The sequence below is a fragment of the Barbus barbus genome (assembly GCF_936440315.1).
Source record: "Barbus barbus genome assembly, chromosome: 48".
In the NCBI taxonomy this organism is placed as follows: domain Eukaryota; kingdom Metazoa; phylum Chordata; class Actinopteri; order Cypriniformes; family Cyprinidae; genus Barbus; species Barbus barbus.
In genome coordinates, this window is record NC_136726.1 from 2,728,757 (window position 1) to 2,743,918 (window position 15,162).

At 38.1% G+C, this 15,162-nt stretch overlaps 1 protein-coding gene across 2 annotated transcripts in view; it reads left to right on the forward strand.

The window, feature by feature from the left end:
- Positions 1-10,991, forward strand: part of ccdc136a (coiled-coil domain containing 136a) — a 30,707-nt gene extending 19,716 nt beyond the window's left edge. Inside the window, exons 3-9 of one of the 2 annotated variants that reach the window (XR_013783986.1) lie at positions 1,394-1,468; positions 2,563-2,865; positions 3,644-3,755; positions 4,694-4,958; positions 5,033-5,164; positions 9,388-9,452; positions 9,674-10,991. Coding sequence is in view for 1 of the 2 variants with exons in the window: in XM_079412567.1 (XP_079268693.1) it covers positions 1,394-1,468; positions 2,563-2,865; positions 3,644-3,755; positions 4,694-4,958; positions 5,033-5,164; positions 9,388-9,393 (893 nt within the window). In the remaining variant the exon portion in view is untranslated. Of the gene's footprint in view, positions 1-1,393; positions 1,469-2,562; positions 2,866-3,643; positions 3,756-4,693; positions 4,959-5,032; positions 5,165-9,387 lie in introns of both variants that reach the window. The other variant, XM_079412567.1, reaches the window with a different exon arrangement.
- The last annotated feature ends 4,171 nt before the right edge of the window (positions 10,992-15,162 follow it).

The window sequence follows — 15,162 nt, forward strand, 5'->3', positions numbered from 1 at the left end:
TTGGACCTTTGTTCTGGAAAAGCAAATGTCATATTAAAACTGAATAAAAAAAAGAATAAAAAAATAAAAAATAAAATTGAGATTAATTGCATTAACTGAAAACATTTAAATAAAAAAATAAACAAATACATTTGTGATGGAAAGCTTGCCAATGTTTACAATATTTGTTGCATCAATTATTTTAAAGTTATTTAATCATATTCTTTGAGGCAAATAATTGCAAATATACAAGAGCTTTACTTCAGAATTTACTTGACTATATGAACTACATTTGAACTACATTCATCAGGTCAAGGTCACTGCTAAAATTCACAGGACCAGGGACAAACATTTTAAGTGGGGGCTCATTCTCTCTGATAAGTAGGGGTTTTTAGTGCATTGTTGTGTAACATACCTGCCTTAATTTCCAGTTCTATGGATACAAAAATTGGCAATTTATAGAATAATTCTGAGAACTGGCCTATTTCAAGCCCTGCCCTGAACTTACATATTTCACTGGTTTGGGGTACAAAAAGTCAAGTCAAGTCAATATTATTTGTATAGCGCTTTTAACAATGCAAATTGTGTCAAGGCAGCTTTACATCGGCTTGATATAAAGCTGGGTGGCTTTATATCAGCTTTACAGTATTTAGACGGGGAAATAGTTTGTCTAAATAGTGTCATTCTCCTCTGGCCAGACAAAATCAGCAGTTTAAATCTAGGCTAAAGCAGAATCAGATTGTGCAAAGGACTCATCTGGTTCCTGTGGTCTTGTCCCGATGGCCGTCTTGGAGACAGGGTCTTCACTGGGGATCAGTCTCTGGGGCTCATCTAGGTGTCCTGGCTGTAGAGGTCATCTCTAGGTGCTGATCCACCATCTGATCTGGATACAGTCTGGATCTGGGTGGCTACGGTGACCTCGGAATAAAGACTAATATTAGCGCAGATGCCATTCTTCTAACAATGTAACAAGTACATCAGGTGTTTTGGGAAGTGTTCCCGGTTCCGGTTGATCCTAATTAATGCAGCCTAACAATCCTTTAACGGATTTGAATTATAGAAATGCGATAGTGTAAAAACACTACACTCATACAACAATTGTTTTGGTCGTCTAATTTCATTGGTCAAGCAGCATCCCAAGAGTGCAGTTTAATTATCACTGTATATCACTGCACTTCATTTGGCAACGTGTAAAGAGAGGTTCTGATTTAGCTTAATTTAAACTAACTGTCATTGTCAGAGCAGAAATAAATTATATAATTTGATTGTTTGTCATCATCTGTGATGATATTCGATGAAACAACGCTTTTGCTTGTGTGATGTAGCTTGTTATACATAATTGTGTTGTTAAAATGTTCTACATTAAAGCTAAATATTTCAGCTATTTCAAATGTTTTTCTCAATCTCTATCCAGGTCTTCTTGAGGAGGAGCGTTTAGCTAGTGCTCATCAGGCCGAGGCCTTCACGAGACAGATCCAGCGTCTGCAAGGTAACAAAGACTCTGAATACTCAAACCCTAGATGATTATCATTAGATTAGATGACAAAATAACAAAGCATATGCTGTCTATTTGTGACGAGTAAACTTTTCTGTCAAAATATTGGGAAGGAGGGAAGTGAACTTTCCACATTTGTCACAAAAAAGTCATGCATTTCTTACAGGGGTGTAACGGTACACAAACATGATGGTTCGGTACGTTTCTTGGTTTTGCCGTCACGGTTCGGTATGGTTTTGGTACAGCAGGAGGATAAATAAAATAAATAGCTTTTTTTTTTTATTTAACAGTGGTTTACTGAACAAATTGCTCTTTCTTTAAATAAATTTAATTTTAATTAAAATTTTCTTAGGGATGAAAATCTACCTCAGCTTCCTCTCTAAACTATAGGGAGTCCAACAGAGCCCAAAATGAATATATTAACACTTAACTCTAATAACACTAAAATTAAAAAAAAAAAATATGCAAACATGTAAATTGTTTTTGAATGAACTTTTAAATTATAAAATTTCTATTTGTTGTTGAAATATAATAATTTACGGAGTCATGACTTGTTTCATAAAATATTTATTTAAAAATATACATTACATAATGAAGACATGACTAACAGGTAAAGTAAAATATAAGTATATAGTCTAATATTTCGCAAAATGCTCTTCACTAGACTTAATCTCTCTAGCAAATAATGAGCTGTAGACACTAACGTGCCTGAGGTAAATTAAATGCTACTGTACGTGCCATTTTGTTTACAAGCTCTTTTAATGACATCTTTACGCAACTGAAACACCGGTTGAGCGATTGCATGAGGCATGAGATGTTCATTCATGTTTATTTTGTGTTATAACTAGTAGTAAAGAGAAAGGGATGATCACGCTCACTCGTGCAGCCATTTGATCTGAGGTGTTAGTATATGACGATATGTCGTGCCACATCAAAGAGCGTCAAAACGGCATTAAAAAATTTAATGATTTGTTTGGTACACATAACCCTAACCCTAACCCTAACCAAAAGATCCATAGCGAAAATTTTCAGTACAAATATGTATACCGTTACACCCCTAATTTGTTATGATCTCCCGACCCCTGTAGCACAGCTTCGCTCTGTCCAGGAGGAGATGGACAGTCTGGAGGAGGAGAAGGAGAGCGAGCTCCTGGAGGCGCAGGAGGAGCTGCGGGCGGCACAGGAGGAGGTGCTGCTGCAGCAGCAGGCGGCAGAGGAGGCCGCGGCCGAAAGAGAGAACGACATAGCCAGTCTGCAGGAGGAGCTCTGCCGCTTACGGGCCGAAATCTCCCGACTGGAGAACACGGGACAGGAGTACGAGCTGGAGATCGTCACGCTCCGAGCGGAAATAGAGATGAAGAGCCAGAGCCGTCTGCAGCAGAGGAAGCAGGGTGAGAACAGAAACACACTGAAAGAGCTCTGAGACCGTTTGAGTACTGCATTAATGAAGATAAGTCAAACAATTCACTGTGATATCAAGAGCTAACATAAACAACGGATTCATGGATACAATGTTATTTTTTAATATGAAATTCTGATAATCTCAAACTTTATTGATTCAGATTTCACAATGAATTCAACTAACTGTACATTTTCTGTCAGATATGTTGATGTTTTTATTTAGACTATGTCTGAAACATCCACTAATGTCCATGTTGGCATCATTATAAAATCAATGCATGATGGATTCGCTCAATTTGTAAAGCAGGTTAGCGTCCTGCAGTGATGACCATAAATCACAGTAGTTTTAATAAAGGGTGGAGCCCTGAAGCATTTCGGAAACGTTTGCAGCAGACGGTGTCCAGTGGGAAGAGCTCCTGGAGAATAGCTGATAGTGTGGGTAATTGTCAATGTTATGTGAAGATGCAGTAAACTTTTGAGAGCGAGGATGACTGCATGCATCCCACTGGTTATAATGATCATTCCCAATGAAAGGTCAAGAAAGGGGTGAAGAATGACACAATTAGGCACTGGGCGCAATATAAATCTTGAGAGATGGCTGTGCAGAGGGAACGTTTTTTCAAACAAAACCAACATATTTATTTCAGCATATGTACAATTTATTTTAAGTTGCTTTAATTAGAATTGTCTTGTGCAGACATACACTTTTATATGGTTAATATTCATGTAAATGTCATAGCTTTCTAATTTCTTGCTTTACTTGATTAGGTGAGGTGGGTCTGTTGATGGATGAATGTAATAATCTGAAGGAACAATGTCATGCGCTGCAAGATGAAAACACAAGACTGAGTCACAGACTGCAGATGCTGCAGAAGAGGAGGTGAGCAACTCTAGTCCTGGCATTTCATGACATCTGAAATAAAACTGCACATAGAATGAAAGCTTATTCATATTTATAAACATCAAAAACATAAATTATTGTTAAAAAATGTATGTTAATATTTATGGTAAATTGTCAAAAAATGTGATAATTGTTACGGGGCGAACAAGACATGAGACGTGCGGATCCATGTGCAGAGCTTTATTCAAAGGCATGGTCACAAACAGGCATGAATGAGGCAAGACAGAGTAATCCTAGGACAAGCGTGGTTCGTCGATCGGTGAACAATATCCAACAGGCTAAGGCAGAGAGATAATCCAGGTACACGAGCAATAGTCAAAGCCAGGTGCAAACAGAGTCCGAATGGCAAGGCAAAGGGTTAATCCAGGAAACACGGGCAAGAATCAAAACACGAGAAAACAGGCAAGGAAAGACTATGACAACTAAGTGTGCTCCGTAGAGTAGCTATCGCTAGGAGAGTGATATACGCTATACAATACTCAGCGATCTGACTGAGGAAGTCCATGGCTTAAAAGTAACGACATGAAGACAGCAATATGAAACTACATGCAGATTTCCAGAATCAACAGTTAGTGAAGGTCACTGGATACGATGATGGAATAGTGTTTCAAAGCTAAACATCTGGAACTTGTTAATTCATAATTTCTTTTGCACATGGTCAAATTGTTTGAGGGGTGCTTTTTACACCCAAATTCAGAAACATGGTTTGCAAATTAATTTAAACGACATTTGTGAATATAGTCCAAGCTAAAATGGTATGACACAGTAGGATTTCTAGGAAAAGAAGGATGGAGAAATACCTATTTTAGTAGCACAATAGCATGTAGTCAACATCAAAGTTGAAAGATATGTTTTAAAAGCCACAACATATTCAATATCCTGAATTTTTGCGTCTTATTTTGGCTGTGATGTTACAGTTCAGGCAGTACCTGCATCACCGTTCAAGAACAGCAGGACGAGACAGAAGAGGGAAAACACATGCAGTGTGTCACAGAGACAGAAACGGACAGCTCTTATATGAGCTCCAACTGCAGGCTGGTGGACGCTGGGATCCAGAAGAACATATCGTTTGATGGCAAACCTGTGACCCCCACCGGCTGGACAGGAGGTTTCTCAGAGATCCTCTCACTGAGAGATCAGCTCAAGCAGACAGAAGAGAAGGCCACACACGTGCAGAGAGAGGTACATCCATTATTCATATACGAGCGTTTTCATGAGAACATGCTTTCTAAACTTTTCTCAATAATGTCTGTTAGTGTGACGGACTAAAGGATGAGCTAGAAAATCTGCGGGAAATGTATGAGACCAGTCAGAAGGAGCGAGCCGAGCTGGAGCTGGAGTTACTGCGCTGCAGGGAAGAGCTGGAGAGAGCTGCTGATGTTAAAGAGGTACACTGATCATATCAAAGTAGGAGTGGATATCACATACACTGCTGTTCAAAAGCTTAGGATCAGTAAGATTTTTGGCTGAGATACAACTATTTGAAAATCTGGAATCTGAGGGTGCAAAAAAAATCTAAATATCGAGAAAATCACCTTTAAAGTTGTTCAAATGAAGTTCTTAGCAATGCATATTACCAATCAAAAATGAAGTTTTGATATATTTATGGTATATTTACAAAATATCTTCATGGAATGTATTTTTGGCTAATGCTACAAATATACCCCAGCGACTTAAGACTAGTTTTGTGGTCCAGGGTCACATATTACATTTGTGCACAATGCACTTTTCTTAATATTAAGTCTAAAATGTCCCTTTAGATGAGAATTGTATGATCTTTGAATAATATCGGACTTTAAATGCAAAATATTTTAAGTGTACCTGACGTAAACGTGCAATAGTTCCACTTCAGCACAATTAAATATACTAAGTATGTCTTTAATTGTACCTCAGCACTACTTCTGCACAATTAAAGTGAATTAAGCACACAATTAGTTGTTCCAATTTAGCAGATTTTAAGTATAGCAGTTTAGTATACTAAAAGTACAATTGCAGGGCATTAAGTACATAAACATGAAAATGTAATACTTAGCATGAAATGTATTTCAGGTACATATATTTATTTTTCACTAGGGCTCCTCAACGCTGCATTTATTTAATCAAAAATACAGAAAAAACCCATAATATTGTAAAATGTTATTACAATTTAAAATAAGGGTTTTCTTTTTAAATATACTTTAAAATACAATTTATTTCTGTGAAGCAAAGCTAAATTTTCAGCATCATTTCTCCGGTCTTCAGTGTCACATGATCCTTCAGAAATCATTCTTATATGCTGATTTATTATCAGTGTTGGACACAGTTGTGCTGCTTCATATTTTTTGGAACCTGTGATGCTTTTTTTTTTTAGGATTCTTTGATGAATAAATATAACAGTATTTATTTTTTTCGAACTATATATGTCTTTACTATCACATTTTATCACATTGTTCTGACAACAAACCTTTGAATGATAGTGTATATTATTAAAAAAATATTTCTATTTTGAATAAATGCTGTTCTTTATATACATCAAAGAATCCTGAAAAATGTATCACAGGCTACAAAATAAATAAATATATAAATAAATAAAAATGAATCAGCACAAAACTGTTTCCAACACTGATAATAAATCAGTATATTAGACTGATTTCTGAAGATCATGTGACACTGAAGACTGGAGTAATGATGCTGAAAATACAGCTGCAGATCACAGATATAAATTATGTTTAAAAGTATATTAAAATCCATTAATTAAATTGCAATATTTCACAATACTGCTGTTTTTTCCCCCGTAAATTTGACCAAATAAAGGCAGCGTTGATGAGCATAAGAAACTTATAAAAAAAAAAAATATCTTTAACTTTTGAACAGCAGTGTACATTTTGTGACATTAATTTTACTTATACATGAATGTACTGTAAGGGAAACCGGTCAATTTAGCTCCAAGGGAATTATTTATGATTTTATAGGGAATTTGAACAGAATCACTGTTTCACGGCTGATCACTGAGTCGGCAGCGATTCACTGAACGAGTATAACATCAACTCTGCACTGGATATTAAAATCCAAAATATAGTGAAAACACTATTAAATAGCACAGTAACAAGATCGGCAGATTAAGACATTAACTTGTGAGCACAAAACACAAGATACTTCTCTTTTCAATATAAATAAGACTTTATTGGATAAATCTAAGAAATATAAACTAATCTAACACAAACACAAACACACACATTCACACAAGTTGCAGAAAAGAGAGAAAGTGAGGAAAGAATGAATTTAAGAGAGTGAAAATGTGAAATCCCTAGTTTATAGCAATATGTGCAATTGCATAGACCTGAACAACCATCAATCATTTAATTAACCCTCGCATTGAGTTTCTGAATGAGGCTGTTAAACTATATATTAAATGCACCAGTTCAGCTAGAATCTGGAGGTACTTGCATTGCCTGTGTAGGAGGTTCCCTTTGTAGAAAAGGGGGTTCCCCAAGGTTGCTGATTGGCTGGAGTTCAGTAGTCGTTGAAGTGACGTCTTGGGAAGCCGATGGTTGGGTGTTGGCTGAAGATGCAGAGTTGTGGGCTGGTTGAAGTTTGAGGCGGTCACAGACTCGAGGTGAACTCGGAGACACAGCGTTGCGGCAAACTTAACCCAGAACATGAAACTCTCAACAGAAAAGAAACTAAAGTAAAAGAATAAAAGGGATGTAACGAGACTGGTTTTTCTTCTCATCGTGGTTAAGTAGCAGCGGGCATGCAGGCCGAAGCACGCTGGAACGGCGCTTGAATTCACGGGCAAAAGGCAGTGGAAAAAAAGCATGGCTAAAAGCATAAAGCAAAAAAAGCTTAATTTAACGGTGTCCTGAGTATTTAAACATGGCTGTTGGACACATCCCAAATGGTGCCTTGACCAATTAGACATTGTCTTAGCTCGGGGTGTTGCTCTGTTTCTCCTCCCAATACATAAATCAATATGTTGTCTTATCAGTCACATGATCCGAATTTCCCCGCTCTTATAGAGTATCATTTGGACATGATTTCTATAACAAGAATATAATACATTTTACAAATAATTGATTTGAAGAAACGTTTCAAGCAAGAACAAACACACACATGAATATGAACTGTTAAGCTATTCAGTAGTAATTAAAAAGACACACAATGAGTGATTAGAACATGATAGTCAAATGTGTGGGTTACATACATGATATGGAGTTAAGCAATGGACTGATATTCGTTTATAAGTCCTTTTGGTGCATCTACATCTGTAAAAGACAGTCTCTGTGCCATTCTGTGAACGTAAGGACATGTTCTGTGAAGACCAAAGAGGTTAAAAGGTCTCATAAGTATTGTCTTCTAGATGGGGGAAACCAATCCGGGGAAGTCTTTAGCTTGTGATGGTCATCTCTTTGACCATTAATCTTGGTTACTTGCCCCAAAACTGACATTCTCCTTCCTGAGTAGGGATTATCAATAAGTGTTATTTTGTGTTAATGTTGCAAGCTGTTCTGTGAAAGAGTTGGTTGGTTAGGCTTGCTTCAGACGGGCTGGTGCTAGGATCTGATTTATGACCATCCTGTTGTCTTGGGCCTCTTTGTGGAATTCGGCTTCTCATGTTTCAACGATGTTCTGATCGAATCTTAAATTGTCTGATACCCTACAAATACATCATCATTTTGTTTTATCAGTTTCAAATGCCTGAATATAAAATCTGAATATATAGTGTTTTATTATGTAAATATGAAATTACGATCTGGAATTTTATTGCTAGACAAATTCTTTTAATTTCCATATTGAATAACATATTAATTTAAACAGAACACATGCTTTATGCAGTAAATGTAGTTCAATGCTTTTGTACTAAAAGAGGGTCAGCCCTCCAAATCAAAGAGAGACTCATTCCTCTGCTTTACAGACAGCAGAGTTTGGGGGTTGTGTGGCACAGAGAGAGCGATATCATTAGCAATCTATCAGCAAGTGATGATTTCAATGAAACGTTATAGCGGCGGGATGTGACAGGTGCAAAGGACACGGACCATCAGGGCATGTTCATTTAGACATGATTGTGTGCCCACCTAATGACAGTAGAAGTATGATCGTTATTATAATCATCACTCGTTCATAGGTTGATGACTTCACCTGTTTTCTGTGCTGTTCTGGATTTCATTTCACATTTCACAACACTACACGCCACAAACATTAAACATTAAGGTTGAGGATACCTTTGCCCTTTGGCTTCCATATTTAGTACGTCCCTTTTTTGCTGTAATGACAGCAGCAAATTATGCTGGCATAGACAAAACCTGATGATCATATTACAGCATGATCTGATAATGTTAAAGGATCATTTTAAGTTCACATGGTCAGAGCCACAGACCTAGACATAGTGCAGAATCATAAATATTGAGGGAGGAGAACATTTACAGCTATATTGTGTGTTTTAGCATGGCTGAGGAACTGTATTAACTATTGTAAATAAATGAATGAATGAATGAATGAATACATCTTCAGTATTAAATATATTTTAATATAGTGCACCATTCATTTAGGCATTACTTTTGGTCTTATTCTCCATGCCATTTCTTTCCAAGATCATGCCGTCATCACCTTCTCTTTCTTTTTTACTTTCTAGGAATGATGCTAATAAAACTGATTGATTTGCTGCTGGCGGTCTGAACTATAATGTGGAGAGCAAAGGTACTGTTTAACTTTGAAACACTGTAATTCATTTTTTTTGGTCTTTATGATGTTCTTTATGTTATCTGTTGTAAAAACAAATCAGAAATGTTATGTTTTCTAATGACTTGACTAAACTGTACAATGCCATATTGTTATTTATTTATTTTGTGGACAGTACATTGCCATGACTGCTGGAAATACTTTATTATAACTAGTCAGACTGATTGTTTTTTTCTTAGCTGTGAAACCACACGCTACGATCAACACTCATCACAGCCTCTACAGTAACATCTGGAGTTTAATGGTGTTTTTTTTGCAATAATAACTACCTTCTAAGACAAAAAGGTCCTGCTTATATTTTTCCTATAATATTTCTCATGTACTTCATATTAGTTTAGCAAATGTTTTTGACTTATTCACCATTTAGCTACTTATTGTCTTGTGCTGGCTTATTGTAAATATCTTTAATATTATAAGTTAATATTATATTCCTTCCTAATATATGAGATTAAGTATTACAAATGTATTAATTGCAACAGGCCAAAAACACAGTAAAGGAGGCTCAAATTGAAAAGAGAATGTGAATTAAAAAACTACTTTAAAATAGTTATTTTATACCTTATAAATTATTTTGTGAATTTACACAATGCTATTGGTTTGCAATAACTGCTTTAATCTAGTCTTTTTGTATATTTTTATGCATGTTTCAGCATGAGGCAACACTATATTGTCATACAGAGGATTGCATATAGATTTATACACTGATGAGAATAATCAACAATTCAACAATGTGTCTATACAGTTCTGGAAAAAATAAATAAAAATCTTGTGTGCCCCTTGAACATAATTTGTCAACAACATAATTTTGTCAACATTTAGTGCATAAACTCTTGAGGTCAATGATGTAAAAAGTAAATGTAAACTCATAATGATTAACTAGTTCAATGACCTAGAAACCGCTTCAGTCTATCTGAAGCTGGTAATTTACTCATGTGATTTGGATCATAGTCACATGACCCAAATTCTACGCATGCCCAGTCCAAGAGGGTCATGATAATGGCGAAATAATGATTAGAACTAATTTTGTATCACTTAAACGTTAACAAATCTTTTCTAAATTCATCTGAAATCTCTTTTCATGTGTTGGAACAGAATGACACTATTTTGAGCAGGTGATCAAAAATTATATCAAAATTTGAACTGTTTTGAACTCTTTATCAAAGGCTTTTTATCAAGAAAGTAATATTTTTACTTTTTCCCAATGACTGTGTGGTTATAAACTTTTTGAATTTATATTATACAATATATAGAATTTAGATTTGGTTATAAAACGGTAGAATTTATATAAAATGCGTAAAAACTAAATATCTAAATCAGACTTCTATTTATCATGTATTATGGCAGATCTGATAATCGGATTACGTGTGATCTCTTTAATTCATTAACATCTGAATGAGCAAAGATTAGCTGAGTTGATCGAAGCCTAGGAACAAATGGAATTATTATTTTTATTATTATCAATTATTATTATTTCTATTCTGTTGTGACAGTTGTACCAAAAAAAACTGTATTTCAATTTGTAAAAAATTCTAGATATTTGTATATTTTGAAGAGTAATATATGAACCATTAGGTTTAATGGTGTTTAATGTATTGTATTAGCAATGAACTGAAATCCACTGTATCCCTACATTTAATGAAGACAAATTGAGTTCCAACCTTACAAAACATTTGTGGGTGTTTCTTTAAATATGGGCACTTTCTGCCCTATGGATACTTTTAAAAATAAATAATCTTTAAACACACGCTTCTTGCTTGCATAACTTCATTTGTCCATTATCAAATTCTCCTGTGATATTTTTATAAATAATACTAAATGTTTAGATTAAATGTGTGTGTGTGGAAAATAAATATACTAAAATGTATTTGAAATACATTTATTTCATGCTAAGTGTAACTGGGCGAACAAGACATGAGGCGCGCGGATCCATCTGCAAAGCTTTATTAAAAGGCGTGGTCATAAACAAGCATTGGTTGATATACAGCAAACAGACATAGACGAGGCAAGACAAAGAGTATTCCTTAGACAAGCGTGGGTCTTCGATCGGCGAACAGTATCCAACAGGGCAAGGCAAAGAGAGATGAACCAGGTACACAAGCAATAATCGAAGCAGGGGCAAACACAATCCGAAACAGCAGAGCAAAGGGTTAAACCAAGATACACAGGCTAGAATCAAAACAGGCAAGGCAAGACTAAGACTATGAAAACTATGAAAGGCTTTACGGGGAAGTCGTGGCCTAATGGTTAGAGAGTCGGACTTGTAATCCGAAGGTTGCGGGTTCGAGTCTCCGGCCGGCAGGGATTGTAGGTGGGGAGAGTGAATGTCCAGCGCTCTCTCCACCCTCAATACCACGACTGAGGTGCCCTTGAGCAAGGCACCGAACCCCCAACTGCTCCCCGGGCGCTGCAGCATAAAATGTAAATACCTTCGTGCAGACAGAGAGTTCATAATCAGGTGCATTGACAGAGGCTGGAGTAGGCAGTTCTGAGACAGAAGCTGGCAAGACAGACAATTCATACTCAGACCTATTAATATAAACTGGATTATAAGATCAGACACATTACTTGAAATGGAACAGACCAATGGCTCAATTTCAGACAGCTTAGAAGAAACAGAACAGACAGATAGTTCCTGAGTGGTTATTTTGTCAGTGACAGGCTTAACGGGGCAGATATAGAATGGTACTTTGTTCCGGGGTTCATGACGGGGTTAACAAGGCTTACAGAAACCTCATTTACAGCTTCCATGGCCGTAACAGGCAGGGATGAGGATTCACAAATGGCCCCGATAGGTGCTGCAAAACAGTCAGGAATTTCACAGCCCACATCCTTGGGTGTGACAGATAAGGCTAAGAGTTCAGAGACAGCCTCCTTGCCTGGATCAGGACAGGGCAATAGTCCATGGTTGGCCTCCATGACTGGCTCTGAACAGGATGAGAGTTCATAACCAGCCAACTCGGCCGGTTCAGGGCAGGACAACAGTTCATAGGCCATGATAGGTGGTAAGGAATGTTCATTATCGGTTTCCATGGCTGTGACAGGACAATCAGGAAGTTCATAGACGGCCTCCATAGCCGTGACAGAACAGAACGAGGATTCACAGACGGCCTCCATAGCTGTGACGGAACAGGACAAGAGCTCATAGATGGCCTCCATAGCCGTGACGGAACAGGACAAGGATTCATAGGTGGATACCACTGACACCTGTGGAGGTTCTGCAGCGGATGCTGCCACCTCCAGAGGTTCTACAGCAATACCATCAGAAGTTTCAACCAATGCAGAGAGTTTAGCAATGCTACGTTCAACCGTGACATGACAGGCTGAGAGTGCATTACTGGGCGCCACCACTATGCAAGGAACTGAAGAGAGTACCGCCGCTTCAGGAGGTTCTGCAGCATCAGCTGCCACCTTTGGAGAAACTGCAGCGGGCGCTATCGCCTCGGAAAACACAGCAGCGAGAGCCACTACCTCAGGAGGTTCTGAAGCATCAGCCACCGCCTCTGAAGATACGATAGTGGACGCCGCTGCCTCTGGAGACTCAGTGGTGATGACACAAACACACCAAAAGGCGATCCCCATCAGGGGAAGCGCCTCAGACGGGGGAATCAGTTCAGGAACAAAAGGACTCGAGGGGATAGGGACTGGTTTAGGGCTACCAGCTGCTCGTACTGACACCAGCGGTGGATCCTCCATACTGGATGCCAGCCTGGGGTACTGAAGATGTGATTCTGGGTGATCAGCTGAGACGTGAAGAGACTCTGGATGGTCGGCGGAGACGTGAAGAGACTCTGCAAGGTCGGCGGAGATGTGACTTGCCTCGTGACGATCAGTTGAGATGTGACTTGCCTCGTGAAGATAAACCATGACTGGGCTTGAGTCTGAATGATTAGTTGTGACATGGTATGACTCTGGATGACCAGCTGTGACGTGGCGAGGCTCTGGCAGATCAGCTGAGATGTGGCGAGACTCTGGCAGATCAGCTGGGACGTGGAGAGACTCTGGAAGACCAGTGGAGACATGGCTTGACTCATGACGATCAGCGGTGACTTGAGATAATTCAGGATTGGCAGCTGTGACAGAACGGGATGCTGTTGTGTCCGCTGTCTTGTGAGCGTGCTCTGGAGCGGCCGCCATTACACGAGTGAGTGCGGTGTCGCGTTCCTCCGCGACACCCACAGTGAACGCTGAACCAACAGTCAATAAAGCATAGTCCATAGTGATGAACGCGGACCCTCGCGTCTAAGCTCAGATCGTAGGGGTTGATTAATGTCATCACAGAAAAACTCTATTAACAAACAATCCGGTAGATCAGAATAATTTACAATGGCTAAAAATTTGCCGATATAGTTCTCCATCGATCGCAAGCCTTGTTTAAGGGCTAACAAAATTCTTGCCGTGTCCATGCCTGACCAACGTTCCTCAGAAAAGCTTCTGGATCCTTGTTTGGCCGAGTATTCTGTAACGGGGCGAACAAGATGTGAGGCGTGCGGATCCATCTGCAAAGATTTATTAAAAGGCGTGGTCACAAGCATTGGTTGGTACACAGCAAACAGACATAGATGAGGCAAGACAAAGAGTATTCCTTAGACAAGCATGGGTCTTCGATCGGCGAAAAATATCCAACAGGGCAAAGCAAAGAGAGATGAACCAGGTACACAAGCAATAATCCAGGCAGAGGCAAACACAATCCGAAACAGCAGAGCAAAGGGTTAAACCAAGATACACAGGCTAGAATCAAAACAGGCAATGCAGGACTAGGACTAGGACTAGGACAACTACAAAAGGTTCCGTAAGGTAGCTATCAGCTAAGGTAGCGATAAGTGCATACAATACTCGGCAGAGAGGAAGAGGAAGTCCATGGTTTATGTAGGGTGTGTGATCAGTGCAATCAGCTGTGTGGGTCATCAGTGCAATGGATGATGGGAATTGTAGATCTAACTTACAGTTTTTTACAATCACTTTGCTACTATTTTCAGAACCTTGATGTCATTTTTCACAACTCTAGACACAAAACTCAAAACGGTTATCACTTGTAACACAGGCTGTGTAATGTTCAAAACATTGCATTGTGCATTCACATCTTTAAAGAAATCTTGCACTTGCACAATCATTGGTTCAAAAAACAAATTTACTGTGAAATACCATTGAAACATAACTATAGATCACCCACACACAAGCAACCGATAGTTTCACTGTGTCATTGTTCGTACAATCATTATATATTGTAGAATAAAATAGGTGATACAGGTTTCATTATGGTACTACATGTACAGTAAATACATCTCTGTAAAAGTACTGCAGTAGTAGAGAGAATACTACAGACACAGTGGAATCATTGAACAAAGTTTGTAATATATTGATGCAAGACACTACATTGAACAAAGTTTGTAATATATTGATGCAAGACACTACAGTACAATCACAACATAGGTTTATTTGAATCAAAGCAAAAATACAGTAATTAGCTATGAAATAGAAAAGAAAAGACAGTACTGTAAAACATCAAATGCAGTGTTCCTCAACTTGCTTGTACTGTAAGAAACAAAACAGGAGTGATTACTGTACTTCTACATTGTCATCAACTCTGTGTTGTGGATTTGGCCACAGGTTCTTATCTACATCACAATGGTTGTTTTCATTAGCCAAACATCTTGGAAAAAACCTTCGG